General features: G+C 43.3%; 1 protein-coding gene across 1 annotated transcript in view; it reads left to right on the plus strand.

The window, feature by feature from the left end:
* The window catches only part of LOC309415350 (protein unc-13 homolog B-like), a gene marked incomplete at both ends in the record, with an annotated part of 220,582 nt that overhangs the window by 166,128 nt on the left and 30,064 nt on the right, over positions 1-24,390 (plus strand). Inside the window, 8 exons of the mRNA XM_082012849.1 lie at positions 463-597; positions 1,414-1,547; positions 2,501-2,586; positions 10,203-10,329; positions 15,746-15,842; positions 16,627-16,770; positions 16,899-16,976; positions 17,984-18,061. Coding sequence (XP_081868975.1) covers positions 463-597; positions 1,414-1,547; positions 2,501-2,586; positions 10,203-10,329; positions 15,746-15,842; positions 16,627-16,770; positions 16,899-16,976; positions 17,984-18,061 — 879 coding nt within the window. The remainder of the gene's footprint in view (positions 1-462; positions 598-1,413; positions 1,548-2,500; positions 2,587-10,202; positions 10,330-15,745; positions 15,843-16,626; positions 16,771-16,898; positions 16,977-17,983; positions 18,062-24,390) is intronic.

A 24,390-nucleotide genomic window follows, 5' to 3' on the forward strand; every position in this document is an offset into this window, starting at 1 on the left:
GAAAGTTACTGTATTTAAGGGCATGCGAGTGTTTAATCTTCACCAAGACTTTCCAGATCAGATGTAATGTGCTCTGCTAGCCTGTTGCATGTTCTTCCAATGTTTGAAAAGATTGCTTGCTGGCTTCATAGCAAAATCCTAGAAATTTAGCAGAAATTGTGTGTGCTTGGCTCGGATTATACACATATCAAATCACATGATTTATTTATTCTGAAGAATCTTCCTTGGCACTTCAAAATCTCTTTTATGCTCCAACGGATCCTGTGGGGACATAAGTTGTCACTGCTGTTTTATGCCTGGGGAGAACAACCGGTTCATGCTTTCAGGTCACTGATAGCGCAGGTCGCTGAAGGGACATCCACCAAGTCCTGGGTAGTTCCCAAACTGGTGACTTGTTCTTCCCCTGTTTGATTTATGAACAGTGCTTTGTTTGACTGTCTGTATTGTCTGTCTCCTTGCCAGGTCCAAGAGCTGCAGAGTCCACCCCGAGCCAGCCAAGTAGTGAAAGACTGTGTAAAAGCTTGCCTCAACTCCACCTATGAGTACATTTTCAACAATTGTCATGAGCTGTACAGTCGCGAGTACCAGACAGATCCTGTGAGTAGCTGATGAATGGGCAGAAATCCAAGTTTCTGATTTTCTTAAGACAATAACGAGAATACTAATTGATACAAAAAGCCACATAATCAAAATTATGACTTGTTATCTTCTGAATGCACAAAACTTCTAATCAATTAATGTGCAGTAGTTAGTAAGTGGAGGGTGATAACAGTTTTACACTAACTGTAATGATCTGTTTTGCCAGCCTCAGCTATTTTATTTCATGAGCAGTTACTTGGGAAGGTTTGATGCAGCTTTGAGTGAGCAAAAGGCAATTACAGCAAATGTAGACTGATCAAGAAAACCGTCTTTAGCATAGATAAACTTCAGGCAGTGTAATTTTATCTTGTTTTCTCGCACCCGGTGTCCTGCACTGGGCTTAGGAAGTAACTCTAGACACAAACTGTTTTCAAATCCATGAGAGCTCTACTGGCCACTCTGCAGTAATGCACACACAATGTGTCAATATGGATATAGTCATCAACCCAGGTGCCTAAAAAGCAAGTATTTGGAACAATCTTAGAGCAAATGATGTCTCAGCAGGTCTCCTGGAGCCTGACCTGCTCTTGGCATGGTAAATGACAAAATGGGGATTATTTGGGTTTGAGGCCACTGGTAAGCAACATGGTGTGGCATGTTACCATGTTTTGCATTAGATCATGCAAGTTGCCAGCAAACATTAATAATTTTAAGCTCTACAGAAGAAAGGATCCACAGGTAATTAGTGTTTGGAGTTTGTATGGTGTTCAACATTTGTCAGATTTTTCTTTCCCCTTTAAATTTACATTGGTTTTCCAATGGCTTCCTTCACAGAACAAAAATCAGGACCTTCCTCCTGAGGAGCAGGGCCCCAGCATCAGGAACTTGGATTTCTGGCCCAAGCTCATCACTTTGATAGTTTCCATCATAGAAGAGGATAAGAATTCTTATACCCCAGTCCTGAATCAGTAAGAATCTACTGTCCTGTGTCACTAATGCTAGTCTCTGTGTGCTCTGCTTTATTTGTTAAACTGCTTTCTATCTCTTCTGTCACTTGTGTATTTATAGAAGTACTTATCTTGTCTGTCTGTCTTTCTGTCTTATCTGTCTCTGTCTATATAAATAACTCTTTTTGATTGGGATGGAAGAGTTTCAAAAGGTTCAGTTACGATGGCGTTCAAGCACAAACACCCTGATTATTACAATCCTGAACTCAGGGAGGCACCTGAAAACGGGGTGAGAGTTCTTTTGGTTTTTTCTGACGTTGAACAGTTCTGGAATGCACATTAATGCACACAGTGGTGCTGCTGTGGTGACAATACCTTATGCTGTGATTTAGGAATGTGGTGTTCAGTGCAGCACTGGGAGATTGCATTGGATGGGGTTCATGCAGCGTTGGAAAGGAACTTGAGACCAGTCTGTTTAACTGGTGGATACTCCAACAGTCCCATAGCGCAGGAGAGAGGGAGACACTTGACAAGGTGTTATACACAAACAGCTGGATTATGCCCTAGTGATCATTGATTTAACATCGCAGGGACACCTGATTAGTGTTCATCTGTCAGCCTAGTAACGCTGGGGGGGGGGTGTGTGTGCAGGGAATATGGACAAGAAAGGAGGAAAAAGGTGCAAGGGCATTGAGATCACATTCCCAGAATTATTGTATGCATCTCTTCTAGGACAGACATCCAGGGCCTGGCTTGTTGAGTTAAAACCAGTGTCAATGGCAGTGTTGTTTTCAGGTTATTTAACCTATGACAGAGTCCAGTCCATGATCTCCACTTTCCACCTGATCATTTATCTAGGGTGAAGGAAGCGCCTGTAATGCAGAGCTTTTCAGCTTGTAGTTTAGCTCAGAGCTGAGTAAAGAAGAGCCCTTTGCTCTGATAAATGCCAAAGCCTTTCCCAAATGTCCCCTCAGGTTTCCTCAGGAGCTTGCTGTTGGGAAGATCAGTGCAGAGGTGATGTGGAGTCTTTTTGCCCAGGATATGAAATATGCCATGGAAGGTAAGAGAATTCCTCACTGCTACCAGCTGATGTGTTGCTGATCTCTTGTTCTCCATCCATTTGGTGTAAACGAGGCTTAAGCACATTAGTAGCACCACTATTTGGAGCAGGGATTTCTAGTAGATTGTTTGTGGGCAGCTGTTTTCTGGGTGAGAATTGAGGCTGAGATCTGCATGAACTCTAGACCTGTGTGTCAGGCTGTGTTGCAAGCTGTTTATTGTCATCCCAGCTGGTTTGAAATCACAAGTTCACTTTGACCTGAAGATACGATGGCTTAGATCAGCAGCAGCTTCTTTCTGAAATGTGCAATGGTAGAAGGGTCTGAAGAATTAGGTGGAGGTGGACTCTGCGTTGTGCCATGACTGTAGTTCCCTGTGTGATGCAGCATAGACAGTCTAAGCCATTGACAGAAACATGCTATTAGAGCAAATCCTGCTGCAGACGTATTAAGTTTGAATTAATCTTTGCATAATTCCACCAGACTCCTAGTAAAGGAGAAAACTTACTGTTTCTGAAAATGAATTAGGTATGCAGAGCCCAGCAAACACCTGGAAAGGAATTCTGCTATGTGCAGTACTCTTCTGATGGTCAATTACAGTTTCTGAACTTGGTTTTAGTTCTATAAATTCATTCACACAATGTAATGAGCTTCTTACAAGATTCAGAGAACATCCAGCTCCCACTGGCTCTGCAGCTGCAGTAGCAGTTGTTTTCCCAATATTTTGCAGGGTCAGGCTTTATGATCAGCTATAAGGTGATATTGTGATAAAACAGAAGTGCCAGTGCTGCCTATGGCATGCTAGCTGTATTCATATTCCAAAACCAAGTCAAGTTACTGCTTTTGGTCACTCATAAAATTATGCTTAATCCATTTGCCTCCCGTTTGATCTAAGGTTACTTACAGGAGTGACAGCCTGTTAGGCTCTTACTTTAGACTGCTAGAAGAAAAACTCCTGCCAGCTAAGAGAGTTTCCTGCATTTTGTTCTTCAGGAAGAATTTGTGGTGTTGCTCTGTAAGTGAAGAAGATTGACTCCATCTATTTCTTAGTCTCTGTCAGTGCAACAAGGGTAGAGACTGTGCTGTGGGGGGACACCCTTTGCCAGCTCTAGGCGTAAATTCATCAGGCCTCAGGACTGGACAAAATGTTCTCATTTCTGTGTTAGGAACTTTTTATATATGCTTGTACCTCACAGTGCCTTTGTCTTGTCTTACATGAACATGAGCTCACAAGACACCGGAAAGAGGGCCTACTAACTGTGTTGAAGAGTCTCTTTATAGTGACTGTCACTGCTTGCTAGTAGATAAGGCAACTGTGATAACTTCATATTCACTTTCTCTAGAAACTGTTGGCTCCTGCAACCATTCTGGCTTCCCTTTCCATCTTGTCCTTATTTACCCCTGTACACTCACCCTCAGGAATTTATAGTGCAGTTTGCTCTTCCACGTGTTTTAAGTGCTGTATCTTCGTCCTTTCCCAGCAGCCATGAGAATTGGATCACTCCAGGTCTAATTGCTGACCTTCCTAAGATTCGTTTTCCATGGGGCGTCCAAAATGCAGCTGCAGAAAGTTTACTGGTGGTGTGTGTGAATTTGACTGTCAAAGGGGACATGACTTTGATTTTTATTTTTTTTCCTCTTTTGCATGGTTCTATTTGATTACCAGTGCCCAAGTTAACTTTGCTTCCCTGGTTTTCTCTGTTTACATCTCATACCGTGTCCTCTTTGTCTCTGTCCTCCCTGGTGAATCTGAGCTTATTTGAGCTTTTCCTGAATTCCTTCTTGTTATTTGTGAGCTTCTTAAGACAAAGATTCACATGATGTTTCCACAATGCATAGCAAATACTTGCGGAAAGAGCATCCCTCTTCAAAGTATTTCTTGATGAGAAAAGTTGACACAAAGGCAGGCGATGGACTGGGAAGGGTTTGTATTTTGAACCAAGGCTGAAAAACTGCATCGTACATGTATTTGTACTGTAGCTGTGGAATTCCTGCAGGAGGATTGAACAATGCAGGGTCTGTGTTTGTGTGTGTCTCTTCCAAATACATATTCAAGAAATCCTCGGAGTGCAAAATTCTATTTGAGGCAAGTTTGATTCCTCGCTGCTTTGCTCTCCAGAAACTTGTGAAGATAACCTTTATAACAAGCTCTACAATAATTACAGGCCTTACTACATGTATTTTAAATACAGATGATTGGATTAGCTTACTGCATTTTATTTTTTTTTTAAAAGAGGGAAAAAAGGGTTTAAAGGAAACAGATGAAGTGATGTGAAGGATGATGATTAGGTTTGCTGTCCTTCGCTCTTGGCTCTGCCATTTCTCAGTTTGAGTTGATAATTTCTCTACCAGTTTAACTATTCCAAAAGTTTCATATTCCTGACTTTGCCAGTTTATGGAGTAATACCTGGGTACATTTCTGGTGTGTTCCAAGATCTGTATGCATCAGGAGTTCTCTGCAACAAAAGCTAATCTGTTTTGTAGAGATACGTGGACATGAACCCAGAGTATAATACTTGTTCCTAACTGTCTTCACGGTGTTTTCCTTTATGTTCTGTTCTCAAGTTCTGGATAACACGAGCTCATTCACCTCACCAAGTGGTAAGTTCATGCTCCTTGGTAGAGTTTATAGTTGTGATCAGGCAAAGACTTTCATTTACTACCTGTAGTTTTAGCACTTAGGATGTAGTTGCTAATATTAGCTTTAGTGTCCTGTAGTTTTATGCCAGTGATGAGCAGATCTGCAAAGAAGATGGGGAAGACCATACTGCTGCTACAGAAATGGAGGGTATGCACTGCTTAGGAGACTCCTGTTCAGACTAGTCACTCCAGTTGTTTTTTGACGGTACCCAATACACTGAGCAGTTCTGGGTGAGAGCCCTTTTGCTGGGTCCCAGGCATTAAGCTGTAGATAACATCTGATGGAGAATAACGGGTGAGGTCAGAGCTCTAGTTCGTGCATGGCTCTATTCCTTCCCTCCTGGCTGCCATGACGATTGAGGGTCTCTGGACCTTTTACTCTGCAGTGGGAGTAAACTTTCTACCTTAAAGGCCATGCAGTGTCTCTGGTGTAGAAAGAGTGCCGGCCTGGCTGCGTGAAACTGCCACCTCCCTCCTTCCAGCCTGATGCTTCCACATGGCTCTCCAGTCTGTGGTGTGGAAGAGTTAGGAGGCTCAGGTGAGAGATGGCTTCTCTGAGTTGGAAAGCAGTGCCTGGCTGTGTGAGTTGTTTTCCTTTTTCCCCATGGGTGGCAACTAACTGTGCCTCTCTCAGTTGGAGCTTACCCCCATGTGCACTGTGTGGGGCAATGTGTAAATACTAGTTTATACACAGAATACAGTGTTTAGGGGCTTCAGAAGCAGAAGTCTTGCTAGCCTGTGAATGCTGCAGCATGTGTCCTTTCGGCACCTTCTGAGGAGTTAGATTGCTAGTGTGTAAAATGTTCAAGTCAAAAATAAAACACCTGTTTTCTATTTAAAATATGTTCAGCAACTGGTAGCGATAGTCACGGCAGCAGTGTGTCTGACTGCTGGAAAGCAAGTGCACTGCAGACCTATCTTATGCCTTCGTCTCCCCTAAGGAGACTCAGCTGCTGAGACCCAGCAGGAGCTCAAGGATCTACCCTGCTTCTTCTCTCTCCCCCAGAGCAGTGACAGCTCAGGGCACCATGAGCAGCAGACCTGGCCCTTCCCTCCTCACTGGCGAAGGCAGTACAGGATAAGGCATTGAGAAGTATCCCTTGTTCCACATCAACCCAAGAGTAAAACAGATGAGAGACATGCTGTGAGGTCCAGACTTGGCTGGCGAGATCATGCTTAACCTAGAGTCAATGTAGCATAGATGATGATTTTTCAGAGTCATACAATTAGTTCCACCTCTGGGATGCTGACCAGTGCTCAGCAGCTGGATAACCTCCTTGTGAGCCTGCTGGTACCTGGGGTTACTAGTTTTCTTGCTGTCCTCTGTGAAACCTTTGTGACCCAGAGAGCACAAACTATCTGAGCAAAGAGGGCTTCTGCTCTTCCTTTACTAGTAAGACACTAAAAGACAGTAATAGAAAATCAGTGTCATCCCTGACAGCCATGATTTATCTTATTTTGGATGCATCAGCATTAGGACAGTTGTAAATTGGAAGCATCTCTTAATAGGGAGACCGAGTAGACCTGGCAGGCAAAATGGAAATAACTCCTTCTGCCACATTCTCATTTCTAATAAGGGGAGGGGGATCAGATGCAGACACAGATGCCAGCTGTCTGAAGTGTAACCACTTCAACAGTCTCAGTACCTATCAGAGTTTCTTTGCAGAAATTCATGATTATTTGCTAGAAATTAACCCATCGGAAGTAGGCTGTTGATCAAGAAAAAATCCATGGATTAAAATGTGGTGGAAGCCCTGGACATGACACTAGACAGTGTGCTGCTAAGCAGCAGTTCCTTATTAATGCCTTAATAATATGGCCTCGGTGACCCTAAAAGCTCTTCTCCAGGGGAGACTGTTTGCAGATGAAATCTGCTGAGGAAATGTGAGAGACTTACAGAACTCTGCGGTCTTTTCAGGATAAAACACAGCAATTGCTCTAAAGTATCAGTGCACTCTTCCACTGTTGCTGCCACTAACCTCTTTAAAAGCCAGCAGGTTATAAAGCAGAACAGAAATGTGCTGAGACTGATGGCTCCCACGTTCTTCACTTTTTCTAAAATGGGTTTTCAAACTATACTTCTGGCCGATGTGTTTCCATGTCACCTTCAAGTGACATGGAAACATTGTCTTTTAAACATTTCCCTTTACAAAGAAATCAGCTGATCAAAACTATTCAGGGTCTGTTGAAGGGGAAAGGCAGATGGTACGAGCTGTTGGGGATGAGGGGGCTTGGGGGCTTTGTTGGCTTTCTTTGTCCTCCAGCACGTTTGAGCTGTTATAGTTCACTTTTGTCTTTTCTCTGTCACAAGCCCCACCTTTCTTTCGCATACGTAAAGTTCTCTTTTATGGTGGTAAGACTCTCCTTTCTTTTACTTTCCTGTAGTTTTATCCCCCTGGTGTCAAGCCTCTCCTTTACCACTTAGAGGGCTAGGTAGTCCTAGTAGTAGTCCTTGGGCTTATGCTTCTGCGGCTGCTTTGCGTCTTCCTTTTCTGCAACTTAGTAGTGTTTTTAATGTCCTAAAAAACAGGAAAAGGCTTGACTTACTTGCTTTTAGTGCACTGCTTAATTTTGAAGAAATAAAGCTGATTTGAGTCCTTTTTATCTCCAAGTCAGACCTTCCCTTGGCAGGAAGAGCACCTTCCCGTTGCAGGAACCCCTTCCCTGTGTGTGAAGAGCACCTGGGTGGCAGCGCATATCGAAGCTAATGCGGTTGTAATTGTCTGTTCATTTCCTCACTCTCACAGGGAGCTAAGCAGGCGCAGTTATTGCTGTGTTTGTTTCCAGTTTTAGATCTGCAGAGAGAGATTTGCATTTTCTTCTGCACTTCTCCCTCCTCTTCTTGAGAGAGGTCAGCAGTTCAGATGTGGAGTATACTCATACTTCCTTAGTGCTTAAGAAAGATACTAGATTTATCAATGTAAAACATGGATGGACTTTCCTTTGTCTCCAGTACAAGGAAATTCACTGTGGAGAGTAATGGATCGTAGCACATGTAATTTGTCCATCAAACTATCACCCCTGGGGACTATGTCTCTCAGATATTGGCATTTTAATTTCTTTAAAACAAAGCTTGGGTTTCTTTTTTTTGAGATTCTATCTGTGTGGACCTGGTACATGTGAATTAGAAGGAAGTCTGTGTTACACTCTTACAGAGGGTTGCAAACAGCTCACTGGAGTGTTCCACTGGTTGGGAATTTACAAGCTTTATGGAATAACTATGCATGAAAAGTTCACTGTTTTTTGTGTTTTCAGTTGGGTAATTCATAATTTCTTTGGCCTTTCTTCTTGTGCATGTTGTTGAAGCTTCAAGAAAGATGTGGAAATTTCTTAACATTTTGAAATAGTTGCAAGAATTCACATTTACATGAAAATAGATGATGATGTTATAAGATAAGCTTGTCTGTCAGGTAACTGATTAGAATGCTGGTGCCATTTTACATCATTAAGACGTGCCTTCTGCTGATGAATATCTGTAGCATGTATTGCTTGCATGTGCATATATCTACCTGGTTACCAGATACTTGTAGCAAAGTCCTAGATTAAAGCCACTCAAAGAGAAAGACTTCCACCTTTTAACATAGTTGGATCCTATCTACATGTCAGCAGTGGTGCCCTTGGAAAGTTACATCAATAATGAGGTAACCACATAAAAGGTAGGAAGACGAGTCTGAAGTAAAATTTGGGGAAAAAAACCCTGAGTCTAAGCCAAAATCATGTATGTTTTAGTCTTGTGTCTCACGCTGTAGTCATGGACTAGCAGCTTATTGTGGTGCTGAAGTGAACAAAGAAGCCTGGCACAAAGTATGTTCATGATGCTGAAGCTTGGCAGAAAAAGAGATGGATATGGACAGGCAGCACTAGGGAGCGGTGGTGCAGAATTGGTCGGCTGATAATTCAGGATCACAGTACAGGCAAAAGCCAGCTGCTGAGTCCTCTTAGCATCATGAAAAATAAATTAATTTTACTCTTTTCAAAGAGGATTTTGAAGAAAAGCAGTGCAGTGGAAGGAGCTGCCTGTGTAAGCACAGAGAGATGGCGTAGTAGAAAGCATTGAGATGCTTTTGGGAGAACTTAACAAGTAGTTTAAAAACAGGGATTGTGGGCTGATCAGAGGTGGGAGTCAACTGCTGAAAGGTGGTAGTGTGGATGTATGCTGTGAAGGGCCTTGAGGGTGAAGACATGGAGCGTACATTTCTCATGAAAGGGGAGTGGTGGTCTAGGGAGATTGTCTCTGCAGAAACATAGGTCTGAGTATGGCAAGCAGCATAGGTGTGTGGGAACGGTCATGTTGTGGAGGCATGTGTGTTACACAGGAACTGCATTGTCCCGACATAGCCTGGGTACAAAACATAAAGAAATCTGGCAGGAGGAAGAGGCCCAGCAGCAGGTAGGTAACCATGGGTTGCTTCACTGGACTGTGCTCAGGAAGGCAATACAAATAAGAAAACAGTTGCCTTCTGAAAGAAGAGTGTCACTGATTTCTCCAAACTGGGAATCAGGGAAGGCTCCAGCTTTTGTGTAGCTCATTTGAACTTGGTTGTGATTCTTTCAACTCCGGTCTCTTAGAGGACATAGTGCAATGTGTTGGTATTGCCTTTGTGTTTATATCCAAGAATGAACAGATTTGCACTTCTTGATTTGTTTCCTGCAAAGATGAAATCTAGACTGTCATATGTTAAATGGAAAGGCCTTAAGAGATTGCTCTGTGTTTACTGCTTTCACAACCAAAAAATCTTCCATACAAATGGAAGTATTAATTGGAGCTGTAGAAATAAACTCCAGAGCCCCCAGTGGTCAACCACCAAGAACCCCTGCCTACCGCCAAAATCCTGTGTTGTGAAGATTTTGTGGCTCTATAGGTGCTTCATGCTCAAAACTACTGCATACTGTGGACATGCTTTATAAGACCCTCCTGTGCCTGATGAAGTGATAGTGGTAAATTCAGACCTAACTGCTTTTTTTTCCTTCCTTACAGAGCACGAAAAACACAGACTGTGTAAGAGCGCAGACTATATGAATTTACACTTCAAAGTGAAGTGGCTGTACAATGAATATGTTCGTGATCTGCCTGCCTTCAAGGGAAGAGTGCCTGAATATCCAGCGTGAGTGTGTTATGTCTCCTGTAGTAAATCCCCACTATGCATCTCTTTGTGTTACCTCGAGGGCAGTCATTTTGTTCTCCTGTGGCTCCCTTCATTGTACACCATTTCTTCACTCATGATTTTCTGTGTTTATGTGCATGTTTGTCCCCTCTGTTCTGTGACACTGTCCCTGACACAATTCAATCCCTTATTGTACAGTATCTCCCAAGATCTCAAAAGCTTTAGCAATGGCATGGACAGTCTTTAAGCTGCTTTGTGCGTGCAGTGTGGCCTTTGGTCAATTCTTGAACAGCAGACTTCTGGATGTATGCTTCCATTCTTGTGTTAACAGATACAGTTTTGTCTGTATGTACTGTATGTATGTCTATATGTGTGTGTATGAACGTCATATGTATACACACAACAGAATTTGTAAGTAGAGATAATGTTTTCTTTTTTTAGTAAGAACAGGTGGTTAGTTGGAAACATCGGATAAGCAATCGCTTGTAAGCTCTAAGCGATTGCTGGCAACTTTTATTTAACTTTAAAAGAGCAGCAGTATATTTCGGACCCGGAGAAGGTTTATGAGCCCAAAAAGTTGTCTGAGCAACCTGGAGAGAATACTGTAGTTAGAGTCCCACACTTGGCCTAAGGCAAGAGCAGGTGTGTTGTTTCTGGCCAGTGTTTAAGTGGTTTTCAGAGGCTTTCAGTGGTAGTTGCTCCACACCTCCTTCAAGCAGCGTTTTTTTCCCATGCTTCACTGTTACCCCTCTGCTGAGTTTTGGGGGTTTAACACACTTCCCTTTTTCCCCCCTACAAATCTTTCTTGCTTCAATTTGAGATTGTTATATCTTGGTCTACCAGCCTAGGCATGGAGAAAAAATTGTTCCAATTTTACAAGAGTAAAATGCTTTTCTCACATCCCTTCCCAGTTTTCTGCTGGTTCCCTTTTGTCCTTAGCTTTCCTTTTAAATGAGGTTTACTTGCCTCTTTTCAGCTCGTCTGTGTCTGGATGTACAACATCCAGACTTAAATACTGATGTTTCATCTAGACCTTGCCTTGCATTGCCTTGTAGGCAGCACTGCTGCTTTTGGACGCTGGGATGATAGCAACATTTTTTTTTTTTCTTCAGTGGTATTGTTGACTAGTGATGCTTCCAGTGGGCCACAAACCAACCCCTAGGCACCCTCAAAAGAGTGTCATAGCTGTTCTTCCCATCCTGTATATGACTGTTCACTACTGTATAATGCAGCACTTTGCACTTGTCCCTCCTGAAAAACGCATCTTGCTTAGACTGTGTTTCCAGTTTGGCATTTTGAATTTTCTTCCCATCCTGCAGTGCACTCATTCCCTCAAGCATGGTGCTAGCTGCATACTAACAGGACTTGAGGCAGTTGGTGTAATTGCTCGGCTTGGGCTATGGGCCTTGCTTAACAAATCAGGTCATCGGGAGGCATTAACTCAGTGAACAGGGTGCTGGAGTGACAGTCTCGGAAGCCCTATGCTCTTTGCTGTGCCTCTGAGTCAGTGCAGTCTCAGGCAAGACATCATTAAGATATTCTTAATCTCTCTTTTTTCTCGTGTGTAATCAGGATAATGATGCTTAGTTTTACTCTGCAGCCTTTTGCAGACTGTTCTGCTCTGCTAGCTTTTGTGGTAGAGCTTCAGTGCTCCATGTACATTTGCAGCCACTGGGTTTGATAGTCCACTCTAGTATTTTAATACAATAGCCACATTGTCACACAGGTGGTGTTTATTTCAACCATAACCTTCACCTGTCACAAAATATCCCCTTGGTGTCAATTACAGCAATATGCTCTTGTCCTTAGATTTGCTTCACCACAAGTATTTTTAGTCTTGAAGGTTCCATAAACAAAGGAGTCCACCCATCAGTTCTGCACATCAGTAAACTCCTCAGATGAAACTAAATTGCTGCTGTCCAGAGAACAGCTGAGTTGTCTGTCTACTTGACAGACAAGAGGCTATCCACAAACTTGCTTTTCATGTTGAAACTATGAGAACCCATATTTCTGATAGCCTTGAGATATGATTGAGTAAAGTGAAGGCTCCAAAGTATTGAGGCTGAAGGTTTTATGCTCTTTTCTGAAGTGCAGCAGCAGTTTCTGAAACTGAAGTAGCAACATAGCTGGGAGTGGATCGTCAAAACTTCCTCTTTTCACATTTTAGCTGCCAGCTAAAATCTGTACAGTGTCAGTTTCCCTAGCTTTTTAAATGTGTAAAGAAGTGTTCTATGTTTTGTTTTAATACTGATGTTAGCATGCAGCCAGTATTGCAGCTGTACTGGAGACTAACTCCTTTCTGGTGAGGGAAGGCATTCATTCTATTGAAAGCCTGTCTCATTCTTCTGGCTCACTTCATCAAACATAGTATTTGTTCTTTTACTCTTTGAAACCCTTCCTGCCTTCTTGCCTCTGTGCTTGCCAAAGCCCACAGGATGTTCATCGGGTACCCATATGCATCAACACAGCAAATGAACAAGATCAATTCACCTGTAAAGTCTGAGACCACAGGAGCCAGGAGCCAGCCAGGCTCATGGCCAAGCTGAAATTGCAGCCTTTTGTGTTACATTACTGTTGTGCAACCAAGAGAGGTAAACTTTCATTTAGTCACAAAGCACCGCTCCCTTTCCTGGCAGGCAGGACTGGGGCATATCGTGTGCAAACCTTGTTTGGAGAGGTTGGCTGTGCCGTCTGGAGTCAGGCTGTGCTGACCGCTGCAAGCACAGAATGTCTCTGAGGCAGCAGCATGAGCCTCTGCCTTGTGTGCTGGTGCATGAGTCATTACGGCATTTGCTTCTAGATCAATAATTGAAGCAAACGAGGAAGAAGATATTTGCCATATAACAACATTTTGAAGCTATTTCTGCATGAAATCAGATTATTTTCATTAGTTTCTGTGCTAGATAATTTTGAATATTGTTTTGGAGATAAGTTGTCTTCGTTGCCCTCAGAGTCCCCCTCTCACTTGCTCAGCTGTGCAAGATCTGGTAGTAAAACACTGTAAGGGGTATGTGGCCTAAGATAACTCTAGGTTTGTGTTACACCTCAAAGCACATTTTGGTCCTGACTGTGCCCAGGGACTGGAAGAATTTATAGATGATTTCTCTCTTTTATTTTTATGCCAGCCAATAAAGGACAAAGTTGAGGCCAGCTTTGCAAATGTAGTTACAGAATTGCCTGACCTGTTTCAAGCAGTTCACTTTGCCCTTAAACATTGATATTAAATGCCTTTCTGGAGGTAGTGCATTTTTTTATTTGGGATGGAGGTGGTGGTAATTCCACCCCTCCAGCAGTACCTTTTTCCATGCTACCTTTGTTTAGACAATTTGGTAAGACAGTAACATACCTATGTACTTGATTTTGTATAGTCACATGTGGCAGCCGTAAAAATGGACAATGACTGTTGTCAACAGTGAACGGTCCTTTCTTATGCTTGTGGTGCAATAACTAAGATGAATGATAGTGAGGAAGTAGTTCTACTTCTGAGAGCGAAAATTGTGGCTTCTGGCACAAACAAGTAATCCTCTGTGTACCTATGACATGTGAAGCAGTCAGCAATTTGCAGCCTGGGTAGAGGTGGAAGATGTGTAGTTGCTTCCTTGTAAACTGCCTGAGTTGTCCTCTAAGGATTGAGCTGTCGCTTTAAAATATGCTATTATAATTAATAATAAAATGTCAAAAGCTTGAGAAACTTGCAGTAGACTCTGCAATATGTTGACTTTTAGAAGCCCGAAGTGTCATTCAAAAGGAATCTTTCCAGAACACAGGAAGTCCATATACCTATGACAATGTTCCACTGCTGCTGTCTATATTAAATAGGGCTGCATAGACAGGTTGCTGTTGGCATTTAATACTGTGTCGGTTACAGTTTCCAATATTAGCATTGATGTGCTTTATATTTCAAAGTGTAGAGAGTATTTAAGGCTATCTGGTATGCTCTGTCTGTGAATTTGCTCTTGATCTCCCTCTCACGTCTGCCACATACTTTTTATGCAAACTCAGCCCATAATTAGCACAATCTCTATGAACACAGCTAGCTGTTTAGAGGAGGCTGTACTTTGTGAAGGTCATATAATAATTTTTTTTATGGGCTGAAGTAACACATGGGTACTTTTTTCCCTTGTTTGTGAATGCTGTTTAGTAATATTTGAAATTAAGATTTGCATCAACTGTGGTATGTTGGCACTTGCGTACAACAAATCCTAGACAGACATTTAAATAAAGCTGTGGTTGCTTAAACACAGACAACCCCCCACCCCACATACACACCCACTTTTGTACTATGTGGATATGCCCCGCAGAGCAGAGAACAGAGGGTTGACTAGCTGTAAGATCCCTTCACTGAAGCTGCTTCTCACCTTGCTTATTTGGCCAAGCTGGGCTTGTGTAGCAGCCTTTTCTTCAGTGCAGGAGGTAGCTCCAGGTACCACTTCACATAAGACATCTCCCCAAGATAGAGCAGTGGCTGTTTCAGCAGCTTCTTGGATTCTGCTCTACCATTTAGCTTATCCTCCTAAGTGAGGAGAAGGATCAGAGACAAACTCTGCTGTCGTGCTTCTAGGACCTGCGTGATTTGGGGACTGTTGGTTCAGCACTTAACATGAACTAAGTTTGTGCTTCTTTGAAAGAAAACAATGAAGAACTGCTTACAGGGCTGGCCAGCTTCCTGCAAGCCCTAGCAGATGTGCTGTGCTATCACCAGAAGTTAATCTTACTCAAGCATCTTCACAGTGAGATCAGCAACCCGCAGAAATGGGAGGGTGTTCTAGAGAAGGCGTGGGGAAAGGGAGAGCAGGATTAAAGTAGAGAAAACTCCTAGCCTTGATTCTCCCTCCTGGCACTCCAGAAATACATCTGCAAATAAAGTGGCTGAAGGGCCCTGGAAAACAGGCACTTCTTTTCCTCCCTTTATACTCACTTGCAGCTCTCATGCGAAAGACGGTAGACAGATATGAGCAGCAGGACAGTATATCATCTCTCTTAGCATGCAGAGATAGTGGCATTGGAGGTCTCTCTTGTCCTGTCTAGCACGAGTGAAAGGGGAAGAAAAGACAAAGTGTCTGACTTGACTCAAAGTTAAAGATGGTGCTCAAGGGGAAAAAACATGAAGGTACAAAGAAAGATGAAAGAGAAGGGAGAAGGACAAAACTAGCACAGGGACAACAATCTGCAGGGGCTGAGCTGGGATGTGTCCTGCTTGTCCTGCCCAAGTGATGGTACAGCTCCTGCTCACTGGTAGCTTGTGTACAAGTAAGAGTATTTTTGGGAACTTTGACTGCATACACAGATAACAGCATTCAGAAATGTAACCATGGCAAGCTTTCACAAGGCTTGCTGAAACAGTTGCACTGTCTGAGTCTGGTTGGGGTGCTCTGTTTCTTGATGTAATTTGCTGTCTCTCCTGTCCCTCCTGCAGGTGGTTTGAGCAGTTTGTGATGCAGTGGCTGGATGAAAATGAAGATGTTTCCTTAGAATTTCTGCATGGTGCCCTGGAGAGAGATAAAAAAGATGGGGTATGTAGGTCACTCTGAGACTTGGCCCTACATCCTTCAGTGCCCAGAACCAAACACCACCACTGTAAATTCAGCTGTCATACAAATGGAGGATGCAGCCTTTTTTGCTTGCTAAACAACTGGGAACGTGTTTATTTTAGGACTTTTCTTTACAGGTCACAGAGAATTGTTTAATAGCAAGGTGCATATCATTCATTTATGTCTGGTCTGTTCTGCTGCTATTAGTCTGTCAGCCAGTAGCTTGGTGCTCTCTCATCTCTCTATGTTTGTGAGATGTAACTGAAATATAAGGCATTTTGCATGTACTTAGTCATGCAGGGAGAATGTGACCTTAATCCATTGACAGAGTAATCTTAATTTGTCGAGTATTCATGATGGAGAGCAAAAATCTTCCCATTTGTTCAGTGACTGTTGGCACTATAGTCTGTGATGCTAATCTAAGCATTCTCTTTAAGAAAAATCTAAAAAAAGCTCTTCAATCTCTCCTCCTTTCCTCACTAACTGACAGGCAAGCCATGCATTTTGTTAAGGGTCTTCGCATCATGTTGCATTTCCTTGGTGCTTTTCATGTCATAGTTGGTGAAGAACAGTAAACCTGTTACGCAACAGTATTGGCTTTTTATCTCCTCTGTGCCTTTTGGAGAGCTTTTGACTCATTCTGAGGAAGATGCAGGTTTTGGTAAAGTTGTCCTGCCTCTAACACAGCAGATGATGGAGACACCCATGAAATGGGTGTATTTCAGATCTTTCCGTTTGAGAATAACTCTTTGTACTTCTGTTTTAGTTCCAGCAAACATCCGAGCATGCTCTGTTCTCTTGCTCTGTGGTGGACGTCTTCACGCAGCTCAATCAGAGCTTTGAGATCATTAAGAAGCTGGAGTGCCCAGACCCTGTCATTGTTGCTCATTATAATAGGAGGTTTGCTAAGGTAAAACCCTCAATATCTAGCTGTTTATGTTTCCTTAGTGGGGTGCAAAACAGCGTGATTTTGGGGGGTTTTATTGCCTGGAGTTCTCCGCTAGCGATAGAGGACAAGTAACCGTCTTGTCTTCACAGACTATTGGGAAAGTGCTGATGCAGTATTCTGACATCCTCTCCAAGAGCTTCCAGTCCTACTGTTCCAAGGAGAAACTGGTGAGTCATGCTGAGTTTCTCTTCTGCCCTGAGGAATTACATAATTGTCCATATAAAAATCAGTTTCTTGTGTTGCTCCTGACCATGTTGATGGTGTAAATATTTTCGGTATTGTTTTTTGTCATAATTTCCTTTTTTGTGGATTGAATTCTTTCTTGGCCATAAAATAAAACTGGGTCCTAATGGTGACCTGCAGGGCTTAGAGGCTGTCAGGTCCCCTTGAAATAAACTCTGCCTGTCTGGGTTGTGTGTCACAGAGGTGATTAAAAAAAAAACAAACCCTAAAACATGGGCACAAGTTGCTCTGTAGATCGGGTACTCAGCAGCACTCTTGGTGTACTGTTGTCTCCATCTAATTATCTTGCTGTTTAATCCTGACTGAAGTAAAATTCTGTGTACTAAATAAAACAGGGTCTTAAATTTTTGAACCCTGGCTCTGTCCTGTACTGCTTTTGCTATCTCCTGCACCTGTACTGGGGACGTAGCTGCAGAGGGAAGAGTCTGCTACTCAGGCTGCCCTTGAACGTTGCTCCCAAGCGTGGCCTGGCAGGACCCAGATGCGTCTCTGAACACAGCTTTGGCTGGCAGTTCCCCATCTGACCTGGGATGTACTCCATTTACAGTAGTACATTGCAGCATTAAGAGGCTGAAGGTGACACAGCTTGGACACTTGTAGGGAGTGTCAGGAGCTGCAGAGTTGGGCCTTGTCCTGACACTGATTTCTTGTCAGCTCATTCTCTGTTTGTGGTAAAGTTGAGGAGGAAAATACAACAGCAGAGATCTCCCTGATCTAGGGTTTCTGGAACTGGTCATCCCATTTCAAACTGGAGATAAAAATTACTGGCCTTTTTTAAGGCTTGAGTGCTGAAATCTGTGCATACCCTATCTCCTGTTGGGCTGTCAGATCTGGTGGTACTTGGAGAAGGGTGCTGAGGCACAGACTGCACCACTGGTGAAAACGTGTTGTTACCCTGAGCAGTAACAGGCACCTGCTTTTGTCCCTTCAGCCCTGCATCCTGATGAATAACATCCAACAGCTGAGGGTGCAGCTAGAGAAGATGTTCGAAGCCATGGGTGGTAAAGAGGTAAGAGTGCTAAGAGGCTGAGTATCACTCATTCCTACTTGCACTGTTAACAGGTTATTTGCATCATACTGGTACTTGCAGACTGAAGTCATAAGGAGAGCCCCATGACACCTGGCACTATAAGAAGTGTGAAGGGACAGCTATGCCTCAAGACTTTTCAAAAAATTTATTGTAAGATGCAGGAGAGAATGTTTCAAGGCACAGAAGAGTATGGAGGAGGAAAGAGAAGGATATGTACTATGCTCATGTGGGCTGGATGTGGGTGCGGCTGGTGGTTTCACAGCTCTGAAGACACACAGATAGGTCTGAGAACTGTTGACATCAGGCCATTTTATGTGGTGCATAAATGTGGGACAGTACTTTTGGCATTAAATGTCCAATATCTAATGCAGACATGCAAGTAAGAGTTCTATACTCATGCTTTGTTAGATATTCAGATGTGTCCATGAATGTAAATATCTTAGTTTTTGTTCTTTGTTCTGAGGTGGCCATTTTTACAGAAGTAAGATTTTCTTTCCCAGATTATTGTGTCTGTTCTGATATAATCCATGTATCTGGTTTTTTTCCTCTTCTTTTTTCATTGCTTTTCAAGATTCGTGAAGATGAAGAAAAGGCTGCTGATGCTGATGTTAGGGAAAAATTATTTTCAATGCCTAAGTGCATTCTTTTTGGTTGTGTTGTGGTAGAACCTGTGCTATGACCTGTATGCCAAAAGGAAAGTCAGCTTTGCTGATGGGCAACTCAGTTTTTGCCTGTATTGCTGTTTCAAATCTTTCTTGTGTTCAGTGGCAGAATTCCATGAAGTGGCAAAAATCTCAGCAAAATACTTTTACCCCATGAGGCAAGGAAAACTGCTATCATTCTTTCACATGTGATCTCAACAATCCTAATTTCTGAGCCCTGCATCAAGAAGTAGATTTATATGCCCCTAGCTGTAATACTTGTGGTAGCTAAATGCTCATTTTTTAGGAAAAAATAAACTTGTGATGAAATGTTTGTGAGGTGGTTTATAAAGCCTTAATCCACATGCACTTAATTTCCCTTAAGGAATCAATTTGCTACTTTTTTCCATAGCAGTGGCCATTAAGTAGGGTTTCCCTACATTTCAAATTAAAAATACTACCTCATAGTGTATTAAACAGGGGAGGAAAAAAAGTCTTTATTAAGACTGTCAGCTACTTTTCCTAGCTTAGACCTGCATTCTGCCCTTTAAAACCATCCTCGGGAGGTACAGGTAAGGTAGAACAGAGGTGATGAATCCACTGTTTCCCTGGCACTGTGGAATCAAAATTAAAAAAAGAGAGAGGAACCCAGACTGTGAGCAATGAAACACACAGGAGAAACCTGGCAAACATGCTAGGAAGCTGGTTTTTGGAAGTTGTTTTTTCTTCCTTTTATTTTCAAATGCACTTGTCCACTTCATTAGGCTGCTGCTGATCACCAGAAATAAATCGTGTTGTGTTAGGTGCCTGTATTATTTGCCATCCCCAGGGGTTTCCCTCTTGATGACCGTGTAGTACCTTGCTTCCTGACTTGAAACCTCTGTTTTGCTAGAGTAGATGAGGTCTTGTCCTAGTTTGAGTAGTCTTTTTTCTGATGTAGATTGAACCTGGCTACTGAGTAACAGTTGGTGAGACAACAACTTTGAAAATAGAACATGCAGACAAACATGCTGCTGGAAATGCATCTGCGGGTTTTATCCTCTCCTTCAGGAAGGGCAGTTCTTACGTTCTGTGACAGATTTGTGACACAAGTTTACATTGCACAAACGTAAGCATTGTCCTGACTTCTGTACCCAGAAAGGAACTGTTTCCTTGGGGGAATAAGAAAGTGGCATGGTGGTATGTCCTGGTTGTCTTGAACTGTTCACCTTTTTGTGTTCCCAAAGATGTTGTTGAGAACTAGGTACCAAATACTGCGTTGTGACAGGTATGTTAGATGTGCCATGTGTGAAGCCAGAACGTGGGGATTGGTTTCAGTTACTGCATTCTTGTGGCTTCATCTGCTTCTGATTAACAGATTCATCTCCCACTACAGCTGTGGCACCACATAGTTCTGGAAAGCTTTGAAATACTGCTGCTACTTAGAGCTCTTTGCCAGTGCATCCAAAACACACTCCTATGGAAATCCATATCACTTACTCCCTTTTGCAGCAAGGGAAATGAAGGGTGAGGGCTCACCTACAGTCACCCTGCGGTGTAATGGCATAACATGGAACAGAAGTGCTTGCCCAGTACTATTTCTTGAGATTGGGCTCCTTGATATAGTGCTTTCCTTTACTTCCCCCCCCACCCCCAAATGAGGAATAGTACCTTTGCCCCCACTTCTCTTATTCTTTTTCCATCTGTAGTACTCAGAAGGCACAAAATAGGGCAAAAGCTTCCCAGCGTCTCTGCATTTAATGTGTTGACATCATGTGGTCTGTGAACATTACTAGTCAGAAACAATAAGGACAGAAACAGAGCTTTAGAGAGCTTTGTGTGGAGGGATTCTCTTGTGCTTGAGATCTCAAGGTGCGTGTATATATATATGCACACATGTATCTATATACACACACACAGAAGGAAGCATCTTAAATGATTTTTAGGAGCTATCTCATGAGATCAAAACAGCTTCACTGTGGCTCAGTAGCATTCTCAGACATTCCTGAAGCATGTTTGGGAAAGGCATCACTTATGGAGTGGCAGGTAGCCTTAAAAGCATAATGAACAGTGGAATGGGGAGGGGTCAGTCCTGGACAGAAATTGGGTACATGAATACTTTTTGAAACCTTTGATTCCTCTGAACCATCTCCCATACACCCACAGAATGGAGATTGTAATTTATCTCTGTGCGAAAGTGGGCTATATAAATTCATTGCTAGTGTTGGCCTGAACTTGGCCCCATTTATTAAATTATTCATACATTATCTAATAAAACCTAATGTGACCTGCATTTTCTATCCACCTCTGCAGTTTGCCTGCAGACTTCAGCCTGCTCTGTACGCTGTTCCTGACACCAGAATAAGCCTTTCTCATTTTGCTTGAGAGAGATGGCTTTCTGTAGTCCATTATTTTGCTTTGCTTGCTTAGCTTTTAATGGCACTGAAATTAAAAGGCACTGTACTGCATTGCCCACTGCTGGATTCTAGATGTGCTGTGGAAGCCTAGTTTAAAACATTTCTGCACTTTTTCTCCTAAAGTCAAGCATGTGGGGTAAGTATCAGAGACAAGCACTGCCTAGGGAACCCAAAGAATTAACTACTGAGTAGCAGCAGATTGTCATCATACAATTTTCATGCCTTCAGTTTCAAGCTAATCTGTACAATTAATGCATCAAGAAACTTTCCTCTTAATACTCAGACAGGGTTAGCCCACATTTTAAATCCTAAGTTAGCCACCTGAATAACAAATTGCAGGACAGCTTAGAAACAGCCAAGACTTGATAGAAACATTCTCAAAGGATTTGCAGTACCTACTGATTGCTCCTTTTCAGTATCCCATGTGCCATAGCTAAGGCCACCCCAGTATTTGAGAAGCTGGCAGCTGTTGTTTGGATTCAGCATGCCAAGTGCCTTACTCTTGAATCCTACAGCAAATGGGGGATGAAAATTCAGTGCAAGTGAGTCCCTAGAAGGAGGTCAAATCTGTTGATCACCCTGCCTCACAGTCATCTCTGTAGAAGGGAGCTCCAAGGGTCTAGTGGAGCGAGGCAGAACAAAAATCAGCAACTTCGGCTGGAGCCAGATGCATCCTATAACTTGCATAAAGCTAAAATAGGGTAACAGGGCAAAATTCTCTAGCTGCTGATATGTCAGATCAGACCTGATGATTTCATTAGGTTCTCTGGCTTTAAGATGTGAGTTGATTAACATCTTCAACCTTCTAGAAGGCAAGTTCTATGACTCATCAACTACAGAGGAGTCTTCCAATTCTTGTTGCTTGTGCTTCACCAGCATGTGCAGAAACCAAAGAAGAACTAGTGACATCTCTTGGAAAACTTGGAAGCCCAGCACAGCACATTCTTAGACTGTGCACAGCACATTCTTAGACTTGCGCCCCTCACTACAAGAAGGACGCTGAGGTGCTTGAGTGTGTCCAGAGAAGGGCAACGAAGCTGGTGAGGGGTCTGGAGAACAAGTCTTATGAGGAGCAGTTGAGGGTACTGGGGTTGTTTAGTCTGGAGAAAAGGAGGCTGAGGGGAGCCTTATTGCTCTGTACAACTACCTGAAAGGGTGTTGTGGTGCGGTGGGTTTTGATCTCTTCTCCCAAGTAACTAGTGATAGGACGAGAGGAAATGGCCTCAAGTTGTGCCAGGGGAGGTTTAGATTGGATATTAGGAAAAATGTCTTCACTGAGAGGGTGGTTAAGCATTGGAACAGGCTGCCCAGGGAGGTGGTGGAGTCACCATCTCTGGAAGTGTTAAAAAAACGTGTGGATGTGGTGCTTCAGGACATGGTTTTTAGAGGACATGGTGGTGCTGGATTAATGGTTGGACTTGATGATCTTGAAGGTCCTTTCCAGCCTCTGTGATTCTGTGTAATTCTGTAGACTCATGGGTTCCATTTCATCAATGAGAGAATCATAAGAGCAAACTAAACTGAAGTTCATAGCAGTATGCTGTAAATGGCAGTATTCAGATCAGCAGAGAACTTGAGGTTCCAGCCCTGAATGTGCTTGGATGAGACTCTGAGGCCTGGATTCTCTGAAGTGCCAAGTCCAAGATCTTTGCAGGAAATTAACAGGGCCCTGCTTTCTTCCATGAAATGTAAATAGAGGGTTACCTCTTAACTCTTTGCGTGCACCTCAGTTTCCTGTATTGCACATTTCAGTTTTCTCTTTTGCACATTTCATAGAATCTTTTGAATTGGAAGGGACCTTTAAAGGTCATCTAGCCCAAACCCCCTGCCATGAGCAGGGACATTTTCAACTGGCCCAGGTTGCTCAGAGCCCCATCCAACCTAATCTTAAATGTTTGCAGGGATGGGGCATCTTCCACCTCTCTGGGCAACCTGGGCCAGGGTTTCACCACCATCATTGTCAAAAATTTCTTCCTTATATCTCGTTGAAATCTACTCTCTTTTAGTTTAAAACCATTACCCTTTGTCCTATCACAACAGGCCCTGCTAAAAAGTCTGTCCCCATCTTTCTTATAAGCCCCCTTTAAGTCCTGGCAGGCTGCCATAAGGTCCCCCCTGGACCCTTCTCTTCTCCAGGCTGAACAACCCCAACTCTCTCAGCCTGGAGCTGTTCCATCCCTCTGATCATTGCTGTGGCCTCCTCTGGACCCACTCCAACAGGTCCATGTCTTTGCTGTGCTGAGGGCTCCAGAGCTGGATGCAGGACTCCAGGTGGAGTCTCAGCAGAGTGGAGCAGAGGGGCAGAATCCCCTCCCTCGACCTCCTGGCCACATTGCTTTGGATGCAGCCCAGGGTCTGGTTGGCTTTCTGGGCTGCAAGCACACATTGCCAGCTCACGTCCAGCTTTTCATTCACCAGTACCCCCAAGTCCTCCTCGGCAGGGCTGGTCTCAATCCTTTTATCCCGCAGCCTGGATTGATACTGGGGGTTGCCCTGACCCAGGGGCAGGACCCTGCACTTGGCCTTTTTGAACCTCATGAGTTTCACACGGGCCCATTCCTTGATTTTGTCAAGGTCCCTCTGGATGGTATCCCATCCCTCAGGCATGACAACTGCACCACTCAGCTTGGCGTCATCTGCAAACTCGCTGAGGGTGCACTCGATCCCACTGTCTATGTCACTGATGAAGATATTAAAGAGTACTGGTCCCAGTACTGACCCCTGAGGGACACTGCTCATCACTGACCTCCATCTGGACATTGAGCCTTGACTACTACCCTCTGGATGTGATCATCCAACCAATTCCTCATCCACCCAAAAGTCCACCCATCAAATCCATCTCTCTCCAATTTAGAGAGAAGGGTGTTGTGGGGGACTGTGTCAAAGGCCTTACAGAAGTCCAGATAGATGACATCTGTAGTTCTTCCCTTGCCCACTGATGTGGTCCCTCCATCATAGAAAGCCACTAGGTTGGTCAGGCAGGACTTGCCCTTGGTGAAGCCATGTTGGCTGTCCCGAATCACTCCCTGTCCTCCATGTGCCTTAGCATAGCTTCTAGGAGGATCTGTTCCATGATCTTCCCAGGCACAGAGGTGAGGCTGACAGATCAGTAGTTCCCAGGGCCCTCCTTTCTACCCTTTTTTAGAAATGGGTGCAATGTTTCTTTTTTTCCAGTCTCCAAGGACTTCACCTGACTGCCAGGACTTTTCATATATTATGGAAAGGGGCTTGACAACTACATGAGCCAATTCCCTTAGGACTCTGGGATGCA

The sequence above is a fragment of the Phaethon aethereus genome (assembly GCF_964289735.1).
Source record: "Phaethon aethereus genome assembly, chromosome: Z".
NCBI classification, from domain to species: domain Eukaryota; kingdom Metazoa; phylum Chordata; class Aves; order Phaethontiformes; family Phaethontidae; genus Phaethon; species Phaethon aethereus.